General features: G+C 35.4%; 2 protein-coding genes across 2 annotated transcripts; both read right to left on the bottom strand.

The window, feature by feature from the left end:
* Positions 1-3,569: 3,569 nt before the first annotated feature.
* Positions 3,570-6,018, bottom strand: LOC111202047 (putative pectate lyase 14). The gene is made up of 3 exons (XM_048737680.1): positions 4,697-6,018; positions 4,474-4,612; positions 3,570-4,384 (listed from the first exon to the last, which is right to left on the bottom strand). Exons 1-3 carry the CDS (start codon positions 4,804-4,806, stop codon positions 4,166-4,168), a joined length of 468 nt encoding a protein of 155 aa, XP_048593637.1. The 5' UTR covers positions 4,807-6,018; the 3' UTR covers positions 3,570-4,165.
* A 231-nt stretch (positions 6,019-6,249) lies between these two features.
* Positions 6,250-7,322, bottom strand: BNAA08G05030D (uncharacterized protein At4g13230). The gene is made up of 3 exons (XM_013864391.3): positions 7,168-7,322; positions 7,021-7,077; positions 6,250-6,665 (listed from the first exon to the last, which is right to left on the bottom strand). Exons 1-3 carry the CDS (start codon positions 7,258-7,260, stop codon positions 6,444-6,446), a joined length of 372 nt encoding a protein of 123 aa, XP_013719845.1. The 5' UTR covers positions 7,261-7,322; the 3' UTR covers positions 6,250-6,443.
* Between the last annotated feature and the right edge of the window lie 13,749 nt (positions 7,323-21,071).

Raw genomic sequence — 21,071 nt, 5'->3', positions numbered from 1 at the left:
ATCCAGGCTCAGTGCATTTCAAAAGAAACCAATGGCTGGTGGTGGTGGAAAGAGTGATCACTTCTATTCCTGCTGGAAAACCAATATATCTACACTCCTGCAGAGAAATGGAGGATCCGAACATGTGATTAGTTGCCAATGGGATCCATGTGGCGCAGGTTCTCGTCAAGCAGATAAGATAAAGGGAGTTGGCACTGATGAGGGCACCGTGTTGTGTTGAGTCATTACCAGGAACCAAAGCTGATAAGATTATCCATTCAAGCTATAAAAGCTACAGGTCGTGGTACAAAGGAGAGGATCATTGGGATTCTGTTGTTTGAGAATTTGATGAAAGTGGCCTATGAAATTCAGAAGGGAGAATAATTCAACTTCAGGATCTGTACAAGGTCACAGAAACTGTCACAAGCTTTAACAGTTGGATGAGAGAAAGATTGACTACTATCATGAACAGCAAAGACACGAAAAAGGAGGCTAGCAGGGACGATTTCAGGATGGGACCAATTGAGCAGGGACGATTTCAGGATGGGACCAATTGAGAAACACAAGTTCAGGATCTTCCCATACGACTTGATCGCCGTATCAGACTACCATTCAAGACTGTATAAGCGAGGCTCCATGGATTACAATGGAAGACATAATGATGGAGGAAGATGAAAGAGAGATTCCACATCATGAAAGAGTAAAGTTGAGGCCAGATGATAACAATATTCCATCTTGAATTTAATATCTTGTGCTTGTGGTGATTTGGAGAGATATAGCTGGAAGCTATTAAGAGCACTAGTTGTATCACATCAACAAATCATATCAGTTTTGGATAGTGGTCCTGAATGCATGAAACTAGATTTCAAAGAAAGAGTAAAGTGGAAAAATCATCCCAAAGTCTAATCAAGGCCAGTCTCAGATTATCTATATCTTCTCGAAGTTGTTACCGGTAGTGGCAACATGAAGACTCATACTGCAGAATTTCTTCAGAAGTTGGTTGTTCTCGTACCTTATTCAACTTATAGGTCTTAAGAGATATATACTCAAATCGACAGGTTTAAGGATCAACCGAGAATCTTCTTCACGACAATGTCGGGTGGAGTGAAAAATCCTTCCGGTTACATTCTTTTCTTTGATTCAAAGCAACAAGATGAAACCTATGTGCTTATTCCATTTGCGCTCAAGTCTGGGAGTGTCAAGATGATGAGTGCTCAAACATTCACTTTGCCTCAACCTTAAGGACCTGGTTGAATTTAAAGGGGGAAGTAATGATAAGTGCGGGTATTGGGTGAGCTAGAATAAGATCAACGGAACCATGGTTTGGTAAAAGTAACCATGGTTTAGTTACTTTATGGTTTATTCTTTTTTTATATATGTGAGAAGGTGATTTGGTGAGAGGGGTATCGAGAAATTAGAGAGTTGTTGTAGAGAGAGAATCAATAGTTTTTCTTTCTTTGTATACCATTTCTGAGTAATAAGAACATCGCATCTTTGATTATTAGTATTGTTACCTTTTGAGATCCAAATCGTAACATAGTGCTGTGGGGTTTCTGGTGAGACTTCATCCTGATACAATGGTTTACTCTTTTTGAAGTGGAAAAATTGTTTGTGAATGTTGATGTCACCAAGATTCTACCTAAATCAATCACATTCTCAAAAAATGGTAAGGAATTTACTGTTAAGTTTATCTACCCATGGCTTCCATCTCATTGCAGTCTATGTGATGAATGGGTATATGTGGAACGTGTCTATGTGCTTACAAAAGTTGAGGAACAGGTTGAAGTTACTACTCCATAGAGTCAAAATAGCAATGTTGGTAACAATTTTGGAGAAGAGAGAAGTGACTCTAGTAGCTCTCAAAATGATTATGAAGAGATGGAGACCCATGGAAAAGAAAAGATGGAAGGGAAGGAACTGGTGAATAGTATTCAGAAGGAGGATGTGGATCAAAATTGGTTGCAGGTCTCACCGGGAAAGAAAGGACATTCACCGTTGCGTACACCCGTTGAGAGACAAGTAGATTCACTTTGTTTCACCTACAAAATTCTCTCTACTGAGTATAGAGGATCAAGAAAAAGGTGAGATTCAAGAGAACGAGAATCAGGAAGAAAAATAAAATATTGTGTTAGATGTAGGGACCTTTGATACTATGACTGAAACAAAAGAACTTACTCAAACAAAGTGTTCTATAAAGGCGTATGAGATTCATGAGAGCCAGATTCAAATGGCACCACGTGGTGCAAGGAAAAAAATCAAATTAATGTGTTGGAGAACTCGGCTCAGCTTGGAAATGCAAATCCGGTTGCAAGGGGTACAAGGTCTTCCCGACAAAATCTTTAAATGTTTAGTTTTTCGGAATGGTTTCTGTTTCAACAAACATCTTAAATATTCCGTTGTCAAAGAATGGACACAAGGTAAAACATTCTGTTAAACATGAAAGAAGTTGTGGGGGCAGTTGGAAGAGTACAGAGCCAGGAATATGTCAGATTTGTACAGCCCTAGTGAGATAAAAACTGAAGCCGAGGCTCCATTTTGACTAGGAAGTCTTTGTAATACAGAGATCTGTTAGTTTTCTTGTTTGTAATACTCTGACTTGGTAGAGACAAATCTGTTTCATGACAAAACTATTGTATCTGATTTAATTTATTAAGTTTTATGATCTTCCAACTAAGTGAATTGATCCAAGTCATTTATATATTACTTAAGTCTTTTTCATATTTCTAACGTGTGGTCTTTTCTCCAACATTCTCTCTCGATATAATGGTGTGTATAACTATTAATCTCGATAGATCCACCATACCCCTCTTTGAGATAATGCTCTTTTTCTAACTATCTTGGTGGAATTGACCCATCTTTGAGCCGTCAAACTAGTGGGTTGATCAGGCCACTTTCTGGGCCGGATTAATTGATCATGATGTGGATCTGCCCTGATCCTTTATACATTATTTGCAAAGTGATTTTGACACATATCCTCTCTACATTCTATTTCATTAAATACATATGACATGACATACTAGAATTGCTGAGCACACTAGAATTGCTGAGATGGTTTATGGCTGAATGTGATATGGACAATAACATTTAATATTTATTTATATTTTTGGTAATTTTTTAAAAATATGGTAGTAAATTATACAACATCATTAAAGTAAATATATTCAATTATGACATTAAATAACATAATAAAAAGTATAATAATATTTTAAAAAATTTGAAATATTTTTTATATTTATTTTTATAATTATACAATTTTATTACTCAAAACGATTTCATTTTTATACATTTTTAAATTAAATTTTTTAATCCTAATATTTTTAGCTTTTTTATATATCTACAAATTTTAGAATTACTGTTTAATTGTACTTTTTGATAATTATACAACTTTTATAACAATTTTTTTTACTAATTTCATTCAAGTTGATTTAATATATTTTATCTAAAAATATAGATAAAATATATCTAAGATTATCATGTTAAATATATACATATCTATTTTTAAAGATAATTTAAAATAAAAAAATGTTTATTTTATCTTAATTTTATGTTCAATTAAATCAAATTTTCTATTAATATAGAAAAGAAAATAAAAAAATATAAAAGAATAATAAAATTATGTTTTATATATAATTTAGATTTTTTTTTTGTCTCTATACGTGGTGCATGAAAGCAACTATTATCAAGTTAGTTAAGTTTTATGTGTGTTTTAACTTAAAACTAATTGACGGTAAATGGATTGGCCCCAGTGCCGGCTTTGGGGTGGTGCTGAAGGTGCAAATGCACTGGGCCCTTTTATTTTCATTAGAATTTTTTACCTGTTTTAGGGCCTTTATTTTTTGAATTTTACTTGTTTTAGAGTCCTGATTTGTTGAGTTTTACTTTTTTAGGGCCCTATTTTTTTGAGTTCTTTAAAATCATATATTTACACAGGTAAATTTTGTTGTATGGCACAGGGCCCACATACATTTTAAGCCGGGCCTGATTGGCCCAAGTCATTTTATATATTACCAAATCACGTTCATATTTCTAATGTATACGATCTTTTCTCCAACATAGTTTGTTCTTAAAAGTTCAAATAGAAATGAAATCATATAACAACTTGGAGTCAAAACATGGGAACCGAACCATTCTTCTTCTTTCTTTCCATTTCATATGTTTCTATTTGTTTTCGAAGTTGTACAAATAATTAACAAGGCGTACCGATCCTGCATTTCAGGACACCAGAGCTATAGGTAAGCATATCTATAAGGGAAGATGATTTAGCAGCTAAACTAGATCTAGCATAACTTGAAGAAGCTTCAGCTCCAGATGAAGTGAAGTAGGCACCATTTAGCAATAAGTCTCCTTGTGATCTCCAGTTCCATTGGTTCCATTCTCCTTCCCCTGCACCTACCCTTTTCGTCACCTGGGACAAATATACTCAAAAAATGAATGAACTATTATGTTCAATTTTACCAATTAGACTTATCAAATTATATTTTCTAGGTTACATACCTCTTTAGCAAACCGGTTTCCCGAGGCAAGGAACCGGTTTCCTTGACTATTAACGGTAGGGTTAGCACTTCCACCGATTGCATACATTTCCCAATGAGTGTAATCGTTGTTTACCACATGGAAATATCCATGTCTACACCTGAAATAACACCAAAGAATCATAAATCTACAAGATTCAAATACTAATTAATTAATCAATACGAGGAAACTAATGTTGAAGCACCTTGGCATTCTCTGTATAAGACCCTCGCCAAAATGGTTGTATGCGATGGTCACTTGCATCATTTTGTCTTTCGTGTAGGAATCAGTATGCCCCAACAAAATAGCCTGCATTATACCGTCTTCTGTGTCACCTTCTTAAGGACATCTCCAACTCCACTCCATAGTTTATTCTAAAATTGAGAAAATAGAATGGAAAATGGAGTAATAAAGAAAAAATAAAATGATTACTCCATTTATAAAATAGTGCTTTTATTTTTTGTTCATCACTCCATATCTCACACCATTTTTTCTATTTTGGAATAAAATATGGATTGGGCTTGGAAATACTCTAAGATCATGGCTAAGAAAAGGACATAATTTCATTTTTTGAATTAATGGGCGTTGCATTTAGGAAACTTTAACTTGATCACGACAAAATGCCAAAGACCCTAGCTTTAACATTTTTAGTGTAGAAAAAAATCTGTAGACTTTTTGCTATGACTTTAGATTTTATTGCTGTAGAATTTTGTGGAAAGCACTAAAAAGTTGCTTTGAATATTTGGCTCTGCAGAGCACTTGTGCAGCTGTAGGTAATTTCAAGAGCTGTGGTTTCAAAAAAAAAATTAAAGCTTGATTGCTCTGAATTTGGTGCAGTAAAAATAAATAGGACTTGATTGCTCTGAATAGGTATTTCAGGACAAGTATCCTAACACCATTTGTTCTAAACATTTATTACATTTTATTTTCAGCATTTTAATCATCCTCGTTCGTAATATTTTGTTCTTTTTACTATATTGCTAAACATATACTCCCTCTGTTCCTTGTAGATCCATTTTTTAGAAAAAAAAATTTGTTTCAAAAATATACATTTTTTACATTTTCAAGACATTAATTAATGAAAAATTGTACTTTTCAAAAAATAAAATTGTGTTTAATAAAATCTCATTGGTTATTGGAAATAGTTAATTAAGAAAAACAATGTATTGGAAAATACAATTTTAAATATTTTCTTAATAAGTGTGAAAAAACTATAACATGGATTTTTTAGGAACAGAAGGAATACCATTTAAGAAACTTTAAAAATTTCATGAAAAACTTGACCCTTTATGAACTGTCTAATTCACCTCACTTTTTGTCACCAATCAAAATGTTATGCAAGATTAATAAAAAAAATATTAAAATTAAAAAGAAAAAGCAAAATAACTATAAAAAAAAAAGAATGACACCGATTTAAACGATGTGTTAACGCATAAACTCTAAACGTAAATACTAAACCCTAATGGCAGCATTAACATCGAAGTTTGTTCTTCAGGGTTTAGCGTTTATAGAGTAGGGTTTAATGTTATTGTCTAAGGTTTTAGGTTTAGTGTTTACTGTTTAGGGTTTAGGATTTTGCGTTAACGTAGTTCTTTTTCCTCTGTTATTTTTTTTCTTCTTTTAATTTTAATATTTTTTTAATTAATCTTGCATAACACTTTGATTGGTGATAAGAGATGAGGTGAATTTGACATTTCACCAGAAAAGATGAATGCAAGTTTTGTTCTTACTTATTATTGTACGGATATGTTATAATTAATTAACATAAATTTCCACATGTTCTATAACCCCCATGTTTATTCTTACCTGATAAAGTAATTTATTTTCTTAACACAAACCAGAAGTGTAAACATACTGAAACAACTCCAGATTACGTAGGTACATTTTATTTGATTCTTTTCTTAAAATAGATTATTTGATTTAGTGAAATATTAAAATTGACAGTAAGTTTATTATTTGAGGTTCTTGGTGTTCATGCTTTTCTCGACGGTCTTGGCTTTGGCTTTGATGGACTCCTTGGTTTCCTCGGTTTTTCCGGTGACGGTATCTTTGATCTTTTCTGTCGTGTCCTTCACCTTATCCCAGGCCTCCTCTGCAGTGTTCTTCGCCCTGTCCTTTAAGTTACCGGCGGCCTCGGAGATCGTTTGTGCTCCTTCGTCCGCCTTCTTGGCCACCTAGATCATCCAATAAATTTAGTTATGTGAAATCGTTTGTGAAGGATACAATGGAATCAAATCACACACATGAATATATATGTATGTATATTTACATCATTGTCTCTATCTGTATACCTATCCATCTGCTTTTAGCTTTCTCTGTATTTTTTTTTTGTTTCTAAACGAACTTGCAGTTTTAAAATTCAAACAAAATATGTTTGGTTGTTATAAACGCACAATTAAACACAAGCCAAAAGCAAGAGTTTCAAAATAACAAAACTTGGATATACAAACGCAGTAATGAAATGTTTTAAGACAAATTGAGCCTAAGTTAAATATAATCTCAGGTAAAGTTCTTAGGAAAATATGATACCTTTTGTTGAGCCTCGGTGGCTTTGTCACAGACGGAAGCTTCTTTCATCGTACTCCCCTTTGAGTAATTTAGTCAAATCATCAAGGACAGATATGATTAGTTAGACGTTTCTTATCATGAATACATAAGAAAAACACAATATATTACATGGATAAGTCTTTTCGGGACGGAAGAGAGAACTCTCGGAGTGATGAGTGCCTTGTTGCGGAGGGAAAGTGCAATAGATGATAAGCTTGACATTTTTTAGTTCTCTTCTTTCTGTTGATTAAATATGGAATGAGTTTAATAATTAGTTGAGCTTACGCTATTGAAGTATATATAAAGGAACTGAAAAATGTATAGGAGTTGTTGAAGTCGTATGTGAAAAAGACACATGGATTTTTTTTTGTGGGACATGAGGAGTGTGACTCGGAACATCGAATGGTTCCAGTTTTGATTAGCTACTTTTAGCTTTGTCCGTGTGACACAATCCTGGCAGCCTATTTCATTTCCTTAATTGATGCTTTATTTATTGGTCAGTTGACCACAAATTACAGGGATGTTCCGACTGATGTTGTACCAGCCAACAATAAATTAACATGTGAGAAAATGGTGCCATTTTTCTTGGTGGTAAGGTCTTTATACTTTTCGGAAGACAGCACCGGCCTCTTGCTTTGCTAGAGCCGATCTGCCACAGCCCTATCCTTCATCAGATAAAACTTGATGTGACTGAAGTTTTCATTTAACTCCTCATACTTATAAGACTACGTGCAATGGACCTGCTGAAACATATTTTCAATTGTTTTTTTTTTTTTTTTTTTTTTTTGAACTTACATATTTTCAATTGTTAAATGGTTACAATGGTAGTTTTGAAAAAAGAAAAAAAAGAGACGTGATTAATTCTTGAACCTATTCAACTAGTTGAAAACATAAAAGTGGGATCCACATAAAAAAATATGGACCAGCTAAACTGAATATGTATATTCCACGCTTGCTTTCAAAAGAAGATTGAAAAGTTGAAAATTTTGTTTATTTTAAATATCAATATAGTTCTTAAATTATAATTGGTTCTTGAGTTTAGTAATTTTTTTTCACCCTATTTGTTCCAAATATGTTGTAGTTAATATTTCTTTTTAGAAAAAGCTATTTTCATCATAATTCATCATTTTTATTCTCTATAAATAGAGACTTGGTTCATTTAATTTGGATGCATAAACTTTTAAAAATTAAATATTAGATGATTATGTGAAAAAGGAAATGTAATGTGGATTTTAAGAAGGTATAACTATATGTTCCATTGACAAACAAAAATCTCAATGAAACATAATACAAAAATGTCAAAAACAATTCGTCGAAATTTCTTCGGGCTGTTTGATGAATTTTCAACAGAAATTATTTTGACGAAGTTCTGATGTATATTTTTGTCGGAAATTGTGTATTTAAAATATAATATTTAGATTAATTTATTTCTCAAAAAAAACTAATTTACAATTGTCTATGATAAATGTTATTCTTTATTTACATAAATATACTATAAATTAAAATTTTAAAACTTTTTTTATAATAAAATTATTTTAATAACGTTTATAAAATTTTAGAAAAAAACTTTCGACATCTTATAAAGTGAAAATGTTTTTAAAGAAGTGAAAAACGTTATTATGAATTTTAAAAGCATAAAACGATTTGTCAGTAGAAAATATTTTTTTAAAAAGTGAAAGTGTTTTAATAAATTCTAAATAAACTTCTTATAATTGAAAACATTTTCTAAATATTGAAATACATTTTTATAAATTCTGAAAAACATAAAAACGTTTTATAAACTGAAAACGTTTTAAAAAGGTTTTTTATCATAAATTAAAAAAAAAACATAAAACGTTTTATAAATAACACAAACATAAAAACTTTTTTTTAACTTAAAAACGTTTATAAAACCTTAAAATGTTTATAAAACCTTAAAAACGTTTTATAAAATCATAAAAAAAATTGAAAAAACAAAAATAACAAAACATAAAAAATATAAAACAATTACTCAAATCTTAAATCTAACAAGTAACATCCTAAAGCTAACAATTCTAACACAAAATTTATCATATTAAATCCTAAATCAACCAACCTAACTCATTTCTAACGTTTTAATCCGTAAAATCTATCAATTCTAATAAGCTAACACATATACAATCTAAAATATAAGATTACTGAGAGGTTAATAAATGACAAACAAGTTTTGTGGGGATCTTTTGGGGAAAGATTCGCGGCTGTTCTTCGGTTGGAAGAGAGAGAATAGAGAGAGTTTAGAGAAAGATAATGTTGCAATGAAAAAAGAAGAAGAAATTTTTCAGTTTTTATGTTTAAAAATTGACTGATTAAGTTCGTTAAAAATTATTTTAATTTTGCTTCACAAAACATTCGTTGGTTATTTTTTCCCGGGTGAATTTCAATTCCGACGAATATACCTTTTCCCTTGGAATTTCTTCAGAGGTTCTGAAATTTCTTTTAATGAGCAAGTTGACAATTTTCGATATATGAATATACTATTCCGTCAGAAAGGGGTATATTATCTTATTTATAATTGACCAGGAAAAAAATATTTGTCAGAAATTTTCGACGAATTTCTAACAAAGTGTGGATTAGGGTTTCCAAACATATCAAAATAGACAGACATTATCTATTGATAATATATTGATGACTTTTAGGGGTTTATAATCTTCAAAATGTTAGAAACCACTTGAAAACACATAAATACATGATTATAAGGTTAATCACCATAATGAGTTTTCTTTAGTATATAAGTGTTAATGAGAAAGGTTATGCATCCATCGCGAAAGTGTATATAGCTTTAAAATAATTGAGCGCCAATTAATCCACATCGTATTTATCACTTAATATATGTTATGGTGATTTTGTAGATATGCGGTTTACCATTTATTTTGAATACAACCTAAATTCGTTGGACATTTTTCACAAATTCGTCAGAAATAGATGACAAATTTCCTATAAAAATTTACAATTCTTCGGAAATTTCAAACAAAACATAAACCCCAAACCTATTTCCTAAATTGTTTATAATTCTTTGGGAATCGTCAGTAGTTCATCGATTATTTCTTCTTTACCTATTAAGTCTTCCATATGTCTTGGTTTTTTTGCTAAAATTCCATATGTCTTGGTCATATACAAAATCTACATTTTGATATAGCTAAGGCCTAGGGATAGCTGAATATAAAAAATTCATAACTCAAGAAGTCCTACTAAACGTAATATATGCCTATGATAAAAAATCAGCAAATGTACATTTTTCTATGTAATGCATAATGGTAATAATGAACTAAAATGTAAATTAAAATTTACTATTTTCCATACACTTTTACCCTGTGTAAGAATATAGATCGTTAAGAATTATAAAGATAAAATTTTACATGTAATGACCGCTTCTCCTAAAACCACCTCGGGGTTTAGAGCACGGTGTTATGGACACGTGTCTAGCCACTGAACTATTTCATCATGACACATATGTTTATAGTTAACTGATAAAGTGATAAAGACATTTAGGACCTATCATCTGCGGACATGTCTCCACAACGAGAGACCCTAATCGTTATCGACAGCGCTGCTAAGCTCAGACCGTAAACCACGGGTTCCTTCCCATCGTTATCACCCTCTTTCATCGACATGTTCTGACGCACTAAAACTGATCGACACATTCAAAATGCAAACCAACGGATAAACTTTTAATTTTAACCAGATTCATTCTTATCGTATTCATTATTATCGACTCCGAATTATACCATGGATTTTACCCATTTTTATCCATGATATATAAGTGTTTTTAAATACATATTAACTGTTTTGGAGTGTTTTTAGTACGTTTTCAAGTTTTGGAGTGATTTGGAGGAAAGTGATGACTTTGGTGCATTTTGGAGATTAAATGATAAAGACCCGTAGCTGACCATCGACCAGCCTAGCATCGATGATCAAGAATGATAATCGATTGACCCACACTCGGTGTTGTCAATCGACGACGAAACGCGCAGAGGCTTGAATGGTTCTATCCGACTTTAAGCCCAAGTCCCACATGAATTACCAGATTACCCCTGACAAATTTTAACCTAATATTTATGTGCTCTATCATTGTTCTAGGTAATACACGCTTTCTTACTTTCATACAGAAAATATAATTAGAGTTTTAGATTTTGAGAGAAGATCCAATAACTCCTTCAAAGATTTGTGATTGGAACTCCAATTTTCTATTTTATTCTATTTATGCAGTTTTTATATCTTGTTGTTATGAATTGCTTAGCTATGTCTGAGTAGTTCTTATTGTTAGATTTAGGGTTCAGATATTCATGAGGGATTAGCCCAAAATATAGAATTGCTAAGTGTCAGGAATATTAATCAACTAAACTGTTCTTAATGCATGTGTTCTAGAATAGCTAACTAGGACCTTGCCTTTAGATAGTAGGGCGCAAGCGGAAGTTTGGTTCTCGGCCAGATTAGTTTAGATTGTGTTAGGATTTCTAGAAACAAGTAGAAGCTGATTTAGTTAAACCTAGTGAACAAGTCAAACTCGTGCGATAACCCTCCCTGGAAGGTTCATCGATAGACAACTCGCTAGTTGCATCGATCGACGGGCTGAAAGGTGTATTGATCAACACCCCGTTGTTGGAATCGATCGACACTTTCTCAGGACCAACAAGCGATAGCTGAGGTCTAGATCTGGCGATATATAGTCTAAATATACGAAAGTTGATTAACTATTTTTATTGTTTGAGTTCTAGAATATCCATATATGCTTAGTATCCCTAAGTCTAATGTCTTCCATATTTGTCTTAAAATCCCAATCAATCAATCGAACAATTACTTGTTCACCCCTGCTATTTATTGCTTTAAACCTATTTGCCTAGCTTAACTACATAACTAGATATATCTATTGTGTGACTTAGCTCCCTGTGAATTCGATCCTTAAGTGCTACAACTCGACCTCTTATTTGAGAGAGTAAACCACTCCTTAGCGTAATTTGAGTGATATCAAATTTGGTGCCGTTGCCGGGGAGCTTCGATCGCCATTAGATCAAATTTAATTAGGTTTAGTCTAGGTTTTTGTTACTTGCAAAAACTGACAAAAAAATTTCTTGTCTTTTCAGGTGCATTTCCAAAAGTACTAGAAGCAACAAGGAATATACACTTCTCTTTTTAGATCCTGCACTTCTAGAACGCACCATCCGCAAAAGCAAATGTACCGCATCGATCGATAATAACACCTGCTCGTCGACCGATACTTGCCTTCCACCGTCGACCGATACTGAGCCGCGAGACATGGTTGTGACACTAGTTCTAATTCAGGACATGACTAGAAACCTGCATGACCAGGAGGGTTATCTGCGTAATGCAGCATGTAAGAAGATAGATGATCAGGGGGCTGTAATCCCTGATCCTAATGCTGATATTGCAGATGCTCAAGCTGTAGACGAGACTGCTAGACCGGGACATTAGCTGATTACAACAAGCCATATCAGTACTATGAGAACAGATCTGCCATCCGTCCTCCAGCCTTATAGAGGCAAGACTTTGAGTTGAAACCTCAGTACTTTACACTCGTGGGACAAACACCCTATTGTGGGTTATCACACGAGCATCATATGGACCATCTGGAGAGGTTTGAGGATCTATTTTCTGCTATTAAAGCCAATGGACTCCCTAAGGACTATCTTTTTTGCAAGCTCTTCAAGTACTCACTTGCCGGAGAGGCTTCACACTGGCTTAAGCAACTACAACCAGGATCTCTCACATCCTGGGCCGATTAGAAGAATGCATTCTTATGTCACTTCTTTGACGAGGCACGTGCTGAAGACTTAAGGAGTAAGATTGCTACACTCACACATGAGCCTACATAGTCATTCAGAAGCTCCTGGATCAGATTCAAGTAATATTAGAGAGACTGTCCACTCCATGGATTCAATGAAGTGCAGTTGCTCAGCACTTTCCTTAGAGGCATCGCGCTGGCATATCATATGGCTCTAGACTCTGCTAGTTATGGAAGCTTCAACACTAGAAATCCAGAAGAGGCTGTGAGACTTATGGAGAACTTGACATCCAGCAAAAGCACCAAGAACACTGATTTCGAAAGAGCAGTTCTATGACGTTAAGACAAAGCTGGATAGTGTTCACAAACTTCTCAAGAAATAAGTCAGCTTTGCAGAGGATGTATAGGCTGTAGATGTCGACAGTGACATGGAGGAAGAGGAAGATGTGAACTTCGTTAGTGGTTCAGGCTTTCAGAATCAGAGGTCTGGAAATCAGAGTGGATACAAAAACTCTTTTGGCAGTGGACATAAGAGTGGATACAACCATAGTTCACATTACCAGAAACTACAACAACATCAACATAACTTATGGAAATTCTTTCTACCAGAACCAACCATCGCAAACTCGAGAGAGCAAGATAGAGTCCATGTTGGATCAATTTCTTGAGGGTCAGCAGAAGTTAATTGTGGACTTTGATGGAAAGATTGATGCTGTCTACACAGAGCCGAACTCAGAGTTTTGAGTCTTTAAACACACATTTGAGGAAGTTGGAGACACAAGTGGTTCAGACATGAGACACTATTAAAAGGCAAAAGGCCTTTATGAAGGGTAAAGGGGATGACTCACTGAAGCAACACATGAATGCCATCATGGATGATGTTTTTGGCAAGTAGTTAAGGAGGAGAAGCTTCAGGAGGGAGAATTCTAAGTCAGAAGCTCCATGAGTTTCGGCGGTTCACATTGGTGTCGACTGACACCAAGCTACGAACATCGACCGACGGAGACAGACGAATATCGATCGACATCAGTTTCTCCACATCGATCGATAGAGGAAGTTGTGTCATGCGCGACCGTGAGAATTCTGACTCACAAGGAGTTCACAGCTAAACACCCACATCCACTCAAACCCTTACGAATCAAGAAGTCGGACATCGATCGACACCATGAGCTAGCTATCGATCGACATGTAGAATCCACCGACGGTCGACACGACCCATCTAGCGTCGATCGATAACCACCTTTGATCTACCGAGTGTATCTACCAAAGATAGACGTAGCATGATTGAATGCTATCTAAAACCCATCTCAACGTTCGGAACACATTGAAGAAAACTTTGATTAACATTCAGATGATGCACCAGAGCCTATGCAAGTTGATCAGACTTCTGAGAGGAGAACCTTGAGGAGAAGGAAGGAAAAGGTTCCCAAGAATCTAAAGAGATGAGTCAATGAGAAGGAGATGGATAGCTTCACTAAGAGAGTTCTCTGGATACCCTTGGACAAGCCATTTGAGGAGGCTTACCTTATCCACAATTTGCGGTTGTTCTTCAGAGAGATCAAGGAAACTGAGCAAGACATACATAGGATTTCAATCAGTTTAGAGAAAAGATGAAGTAGAGGATTACACTGAATAAGAAGAGTGATCCTGGGAAATTTGAAGTGCCATGTTTAGTTAAGGGCATTGTATTCCCATGTGCGCTGTGTGACACAGGTTCATCAGTCAGGATACTACCCAAGGTAATGGCAGACCATCTGGATCTGAAGATGGAGCCTTCAGAGGATTCATTCACTTTTTTGGATCATTCTACAAGGAACTAAAGAGGAATCATCAGAGACCTTGAGGTGCAGATTGGCAATGCACCAGTTCCAGTTGACTTCCATGTCCTAGAAAATAAGCAGAACAAGATTCATTCTCTAAACCTTGGGAGAGCTTTCATGGCTACTGTAGGAGCAGTTTGCAACATGCAGACCAATCAGTTGTGTCTAACACTGATCAATCCAGATGTCTACTATGATCCAGTCAGAGTTGGAAAGCCACAGGCGTCCGACACTGGAGTCAACACCGAATTCATTGCAGCATGCCACTCCGATTTTGAGGATGACTATGAGGCAGAGTATTCAAGATCGATCGATAGTCAACTGAAGGCGTCCTGGCAGGCTCCGGTGGTTGTTCTGAAGGTTTAGGTTTGGGCCTGAGTGCGTTAAGTCGTGCCACATCTATCTTTGGCATCTGCACTCGGTACGTGATAGGGGCCTGTCGATCGATAGGCGGTGAAGGTTTTCGATCGATATTAGCTTATGGGTGTCGATCGACGTTTCTGTTGGCATGTCGATCGATTCGAACATTATCAGGACTGGGCGGATGTGGGTGTTTCGCTGCGAACTCCTCGTGAGTTAGAATCTTCACGGCATTGCAAGATGCGGTTGACTCCGTAGGCATTGTCGATCGATGCTCTGGTACTCCTGTCGATCGATCTTGGTGGGTGTATGTCGATCGATGCTCGGTGGTTGGTGTCGATCGACACCAATGTGATCCACGGAAACTCATCAGACTTTCTACCTTGAAATCGCCTTCTTGCAGCTTCTCTTCCTTCACCACTTACCAAAAATCATCCTCAATAATGGCATTCACGTGGTGCTTCATCACATCATCCCCTACTCCTCTTGTTGAAGCTTCTTGCCTCCTAATAGTATCTCATGTCTGCACAACATGTATCTCCATCTTCTTCACATGAGAACTCAAAGTCTCAAACTTCGTGTTCAGGTTGTTATAGACAGAATATATCTTCCCATTGAAGTCCATTGTCATTCGATGTTGTGCCTCAAGAACCCTATCGAGCATCTCTTCAATCTTGCTCTCCTGAGTAGGCGGCGGTGGCTTCTGGTAGTAGGAACTTCCAAAGTTCCTGTTGTTGTTGTAGCTGTTGTTGTAGAGTTTCTGGTACTGCGAGGTTTGGTTGAAGTTACTCTTATTTCCATAAGAGTTTTTGTTTCCACCCTGGTTTCCTTGGAATCCAGCTCCGCCAATGTAGTTTACTTCTTCTTCCTCTGTTCTACCCTCTACAGCTTCTGCATCTTCAACAAAGCTGACCTGCTTCTTGAGAAGCCTGTGAACACTGTCCAATTTTGCCTTCACCTCATCCATCTGATCACTCCGAAGGATGGTGGCAGATCTTTTCCTCTCAAAATCAGTGTTCTTGGTGTTGTTGCTGGATGCTCGGTTTTCAATCACCTTGACTGCCTCCTCTGGATTCCTCGTGTTGAAGTTCCATTGCTGGAAGCATCAAGAGCAATCTGGTACTGCATCGCGATGCCTCTGTAAAAAGTACTGAGTAGTTGTACTTCATTGAATCCGTGGTGTGGACAATCTCTCTGGTAAGACTTGAATCTGATCCAAGAACCTTTTAATGATTCTGCAGGCTCTTGAGTGAATGTAGCAATCTTTCTCCTCAAGTCTTCAGCACGTGCCTCATCAAAGAAAATGCATAAGAATGCATTTTTGATTTCGCTCCAGGATTTAAGAAATCCTGGTTGCAACTGGTTGAGCCAATGCAGAGCTTCTCCAGGAAGTGAATATCTGAAAAGCTTGCATGATAGGTAGTCTTCAGAGACTCCTTTGACTCTAATAGCAGAAATCAGATCCTCGAACCTCTCCAGATGTTCCATAGGATGCTCGTGGGATAGTCCATGGTAGGGCAACTGTCCCACAAGTGTGTAGTACTGCACTTTCAGCTCTAAATCCCTCTCAATGGTCGGAGGAAGGATGGCTGATTTGTTGGTGTAGTAGCGATATGGACGGTTGTAGTCAGCCAACGTCATGGGTTGTGCAGCATCATCTACAGGTAAGGTAATACATGTAGTAGTAGCATCAGTCTCAGGGATTGCAGCCCCCTGAGCATCTATTCTCTGACCTGCTGCATTACGCAGATAACCCTCCTGGTCATGCAGGTCTCCATTGTTGTCCCGAACAAGTATCAAAGGCGCAACCATTGCTCGCGGTTCAGTATCGATCGATGTCCGATATGGAATGCCGATTGACGTTGGGTGAAGGTTATCGTTCGACGGAAGGTTTGTGTTGTCGGTCGACAAGGGTGAGCGAGAATCGGTCGACGGAACTGGTGTCTGGGTTGACGGTGGTTGAGCAGAATCAAGCGACACGGAGTTGTTGTTGTCGATCGATTGGGAGCGCGCTTCCTTACAGATCGTGTGTTCCAGACTTGCAGGATCTGGTGAGAATATCTGTTTTGGTTCATTGTTGCTTCTGGTACTGCTGGGCATGTACCTGAAATCCAAGAAAAAAATTTCTGTTAGAATACTCAACAAAAATTAGAAAATAGGCGATCAAAGCTCCCCGGCAACAGCGCCAAATTTGATACCACTCAAATTATCCTAAGGAGTGATTTATACTCTGTCAAATAAGAGGTCGATTATAGTACTTAGGGATCGAATTCACAGGGAGCTAGGGAACCTAGAGTTTCTAATATGATTTGTTAGACATGATGTTTTAAGAGTTTTTAAAAGTAAATTGCAGATTATATATTGAACAAATAATTGTTCAATAGCAAGTTTGTGGTTTTTGGTGCATTAAAAAAGAAATAGCTAGACTTAGGGTTTTTTTTTCAGGTAAGTTGGAATTATAATCCTATAGATGCCTAATGAGTTGCATGCATGATAATGTAAAACTCAACTATTTGATCAACAAGTCTTTCGGCCTTTGCGAGCATTGACTTATTGACTATTAACTAGATATGTGATCTCAACTCTCGTTATATTGATCTAAAGAAAGTGTCGATCGATATTCCAATGGGCGTATCGATCGATACACCTTTTGCACCGTCGATCGATTATTCAAGTATGATATCGATCGACGCGCTCTAGTCAAGCTTTATGCACAGGTTGAATGAATGCTTACTAAGCTTACTAGATCAGCTCTCGCCTTGCTCATAGTAAGAAACGAAGTTCAATTAGAATGTTTACAGGATGAGAATTAGCTATGGCTTTTATCAATCAATCCTAGGACAAGTTATAGGTAGCTAATCTAGAGACAGGCATTAATGAACAATTCTAATGATGATTATCACAACTCAGCAATCTATAGTTGGGGCTAATCCCTCCTAACCTATTTAAACCCTAAAATCTAACAAGAGAACTACTCAAACATGGCTAAGCAATTCATAACAATGGTTAGATATAATAACTGCATAGAATAGATAAGATAAATGTAAATGGAGTTTCAGTCACAAATTATAACTTTGGATCTTCTCTCCTATCTATCAGTAAACAATAAAACACAAAGAAGAACACAAAACAAAAGCACACTTCGCCTCTAACATGGTGGCAAAGCTTATATAATTAGGGTAAAACTCGCCAGGGGCAATCTTGTAAAATAGTGAATTCTTAGGCTTTAAGTCGGCTGTGACCAAACGGGCTTCTGCGCGTTTCGCTATCAATCGACACCATAACTTGTGTATCGATCGATTCTAGCTCTCCAATATCGACCGATTGTCGATCTCGATGGTCATCTCGAGTGCTTGTTCCAAATATCTCTAAAATGCTCCAAAATCATCACTTAACTCCAAAACCTTCCTGATCTTAGTAAAAAAACTTATAAACTATGGATAAAAATGGGTCAAATCCATAGTCTATCAAAGATGTTCTTCTGCAGTTGAGGTTAGGTCGTTGGGTTTCTGGGAGGTGATGAATATTAGGCGCGGTGATGAACTCATGTCTGTCCATATGCTTTTGCTTGATTCAAATGTGAGTTCCGTTTTTGAAGCAAATGAGTCTAAGGCAAGGAGGATGAATTAGAGGGAGAAGAAAGTGAGATAGAGTCGGATGGAATTAAGACCAAAGTTTTTTTTCGTTCTCAAAATTAGACAAAGTTGTTATTATTATGTTGCTGTATCTATCTTTGACGGTCTTTGTAGACTAAGTTGAGAATAAAGCTTCTGCTGGTGTGTCAATGGTGAATCAGACGATGGTGCCAGCTTTTCTCCAAGGTTTGGCTGTTTTATTTTTCGAGTTCACCTTTAAACCAACTCAAACGTCAAAAGAAGATCTATGTAGGGAAACACAAAAGAAAAAAGATTTGAAGAGATTTGGAAAACAAATAGTTTTTGCAAGACTTACGATGGTAAGTCGTAGAGACGCAAAGTATTGTCTTTGCAAGAGCACAACAAAACTGGCTTGGCTTCTGCATCATGCACACACCTCATAAAGCTAACACTCCCTGAATATTCAGATATTAACAGAAGTTGTTAGTTACATAACATATAAGATTAGGACCAAAAGTGAGAGGATAACACGTTTAAAAGGAAACTGTACATGTTCTTCATTGTGAGTGTATGTAACTTCCAAGTTAACAGCTTCAACGGCAGCCCATATCTAGAGCAGCGGAAGAAAGAAATAAAAGTTACACAAGGGAAAATAAAAACTTTCGCAAGATGATCTGATAGATAGATAGTTACCAATGACCAAACCTTCACCGTGTTGCCCAATAAGAAAGACAAGAGAAACTGATCCCAGAAAATAAGAGACATCAGAACTGATATATGATCCCTGAACATTTCTTTGCATTGAAGATTATCCAGATAAAAGATGTTAAAAGGGGCCGTAAAATATAGCGTACAAACTGACTGTAACTCAGTCAGCCAAACTGAGATATACATGCCGAAGAAGGATGGTTGAGCTTGGGTCGTGATCTAGGGATATCGACTAAAGTCCTTCAACTTGGACATATCAATGGACTTGCCACCTGATCACAAGTTTTTCACAGCCTTTGTGCGTGCCTGTTATTGCCTATAAAAGGTTTTAATAGCGGATTCTCAAAAGGAACGCTTGAACTATTTTTAAAGTGAAAGCATTTGTCTGAATATATCATTCTTGAGTTTGAATATGACCATTCTTTGGAGGCCAGCGAGGGATCTACAATATACTTGATGATTGTGTAGTACCAAATATTATACACAATTCCTTTTGAAACCAGAGAACGTGCGACCATACATGTATGCAATTTATCATTTCATTACTTTTTTTTAGTATATTAAAACAATATTTATCACCTTTTCATTGCTTTTTACATTATCTCATCTTTCATAACTATTATATCATTCAATATTTTTTATACCCTACAAATTTCAAATCTCATAAAATCTACACAGTAATGTTTATTTCATTATTTCATCTTCGGATCATTGTCTACACAAATACTGAGGATATTTAGTGTAATATTTGAAGATCTATGTAAACCACTTTTAAATTTTAAATGCGTAAGATAACAAGATATAACATAAAAAATGAAAAATCCAAAAAAACTTATTTTAATGATAATACCAAACATAAGAATTATATGTTTGCTAAAAAAATACAAACTAGAGACGTAATACAAAACAACATAACATATAAACACAAATAAAACATATGCGCTAAAAAATAAAAGAGAACAATACCACCAAAATAAATAGAACATGGTTTCATTAAAACAATCTCAACAGTTACGTTGAATTATGAAGTTTGGTTTATCGTAACGAGATTGAATTCGATTATCATTTTAATCAAAATTTTGGTCAAGAATATTGAATCACTTAGAATATAAAATCAATAAAATACACAAATTTTATGCATGTAGTGCAACTAATATTAAAAACCCTTTAAATTCTTAAAATATATTAGCCCAACACTTCTCCAACTCAATAAATCATCTCTGGAAGCATACAGAATAACTCATATCACAAAGTCAGCCATGTTTGGTTCGAATGTGAGATGTGGGAACGAAAGTGAAAAAAATGAATAAAGTTAAACACGGTCTAGACTTATTTAAATAGCTTATCTTGGTTCTCTATATTGTTTTGTTCAAAGAGAAAAACCTCAGTTACATATTGTGATTTAGTGCATAATCGTTTGACAACTACCATATAAATAAAACCGCAACACAAAATTTGTTATACTTTGGTGATAACTTTTTAATCAACAACAAATTTTGAGATAAAATTATGATTATCATTGTTCAAAATTGAATATATATATATATAAAATATTATATAAATGGTGCATTTATATCAAAATAGACTTTGGACGAACAAAAATTTGTAAAGGAAAATTTTCAAACACCTACGAAAGCAAGATAAATAATATTTAGATAATGGGTCTGATTAGTTGGATTGTAAATGAAGAGCTTTTATTGTAAGAACACAGTCTGTAATTTTTTTTTTTTTTGACACTGAAGAATTATTTTATTCCAAATAATCGGTCTACAATAACGTGTACCATAATGT

Source organism: Brassica napus, chromosome A8, assembly GCF_020379485.1.
Source record: "Brassica napus cultivar Da-Ae chromosome A8, Da-Ae, whole genome shotgun sequence".
Classification (NCBI taxonomy): domain Eukaryota; kingdom Viridiplantae; phylum Streptophyta; class Magnoliopsida; order Brassicales; family Brassicaceae; genus Brassica; species Brassica napus.
This window is presented reverse-complemented; position numbering and strand designations above follow the sequence as displayed.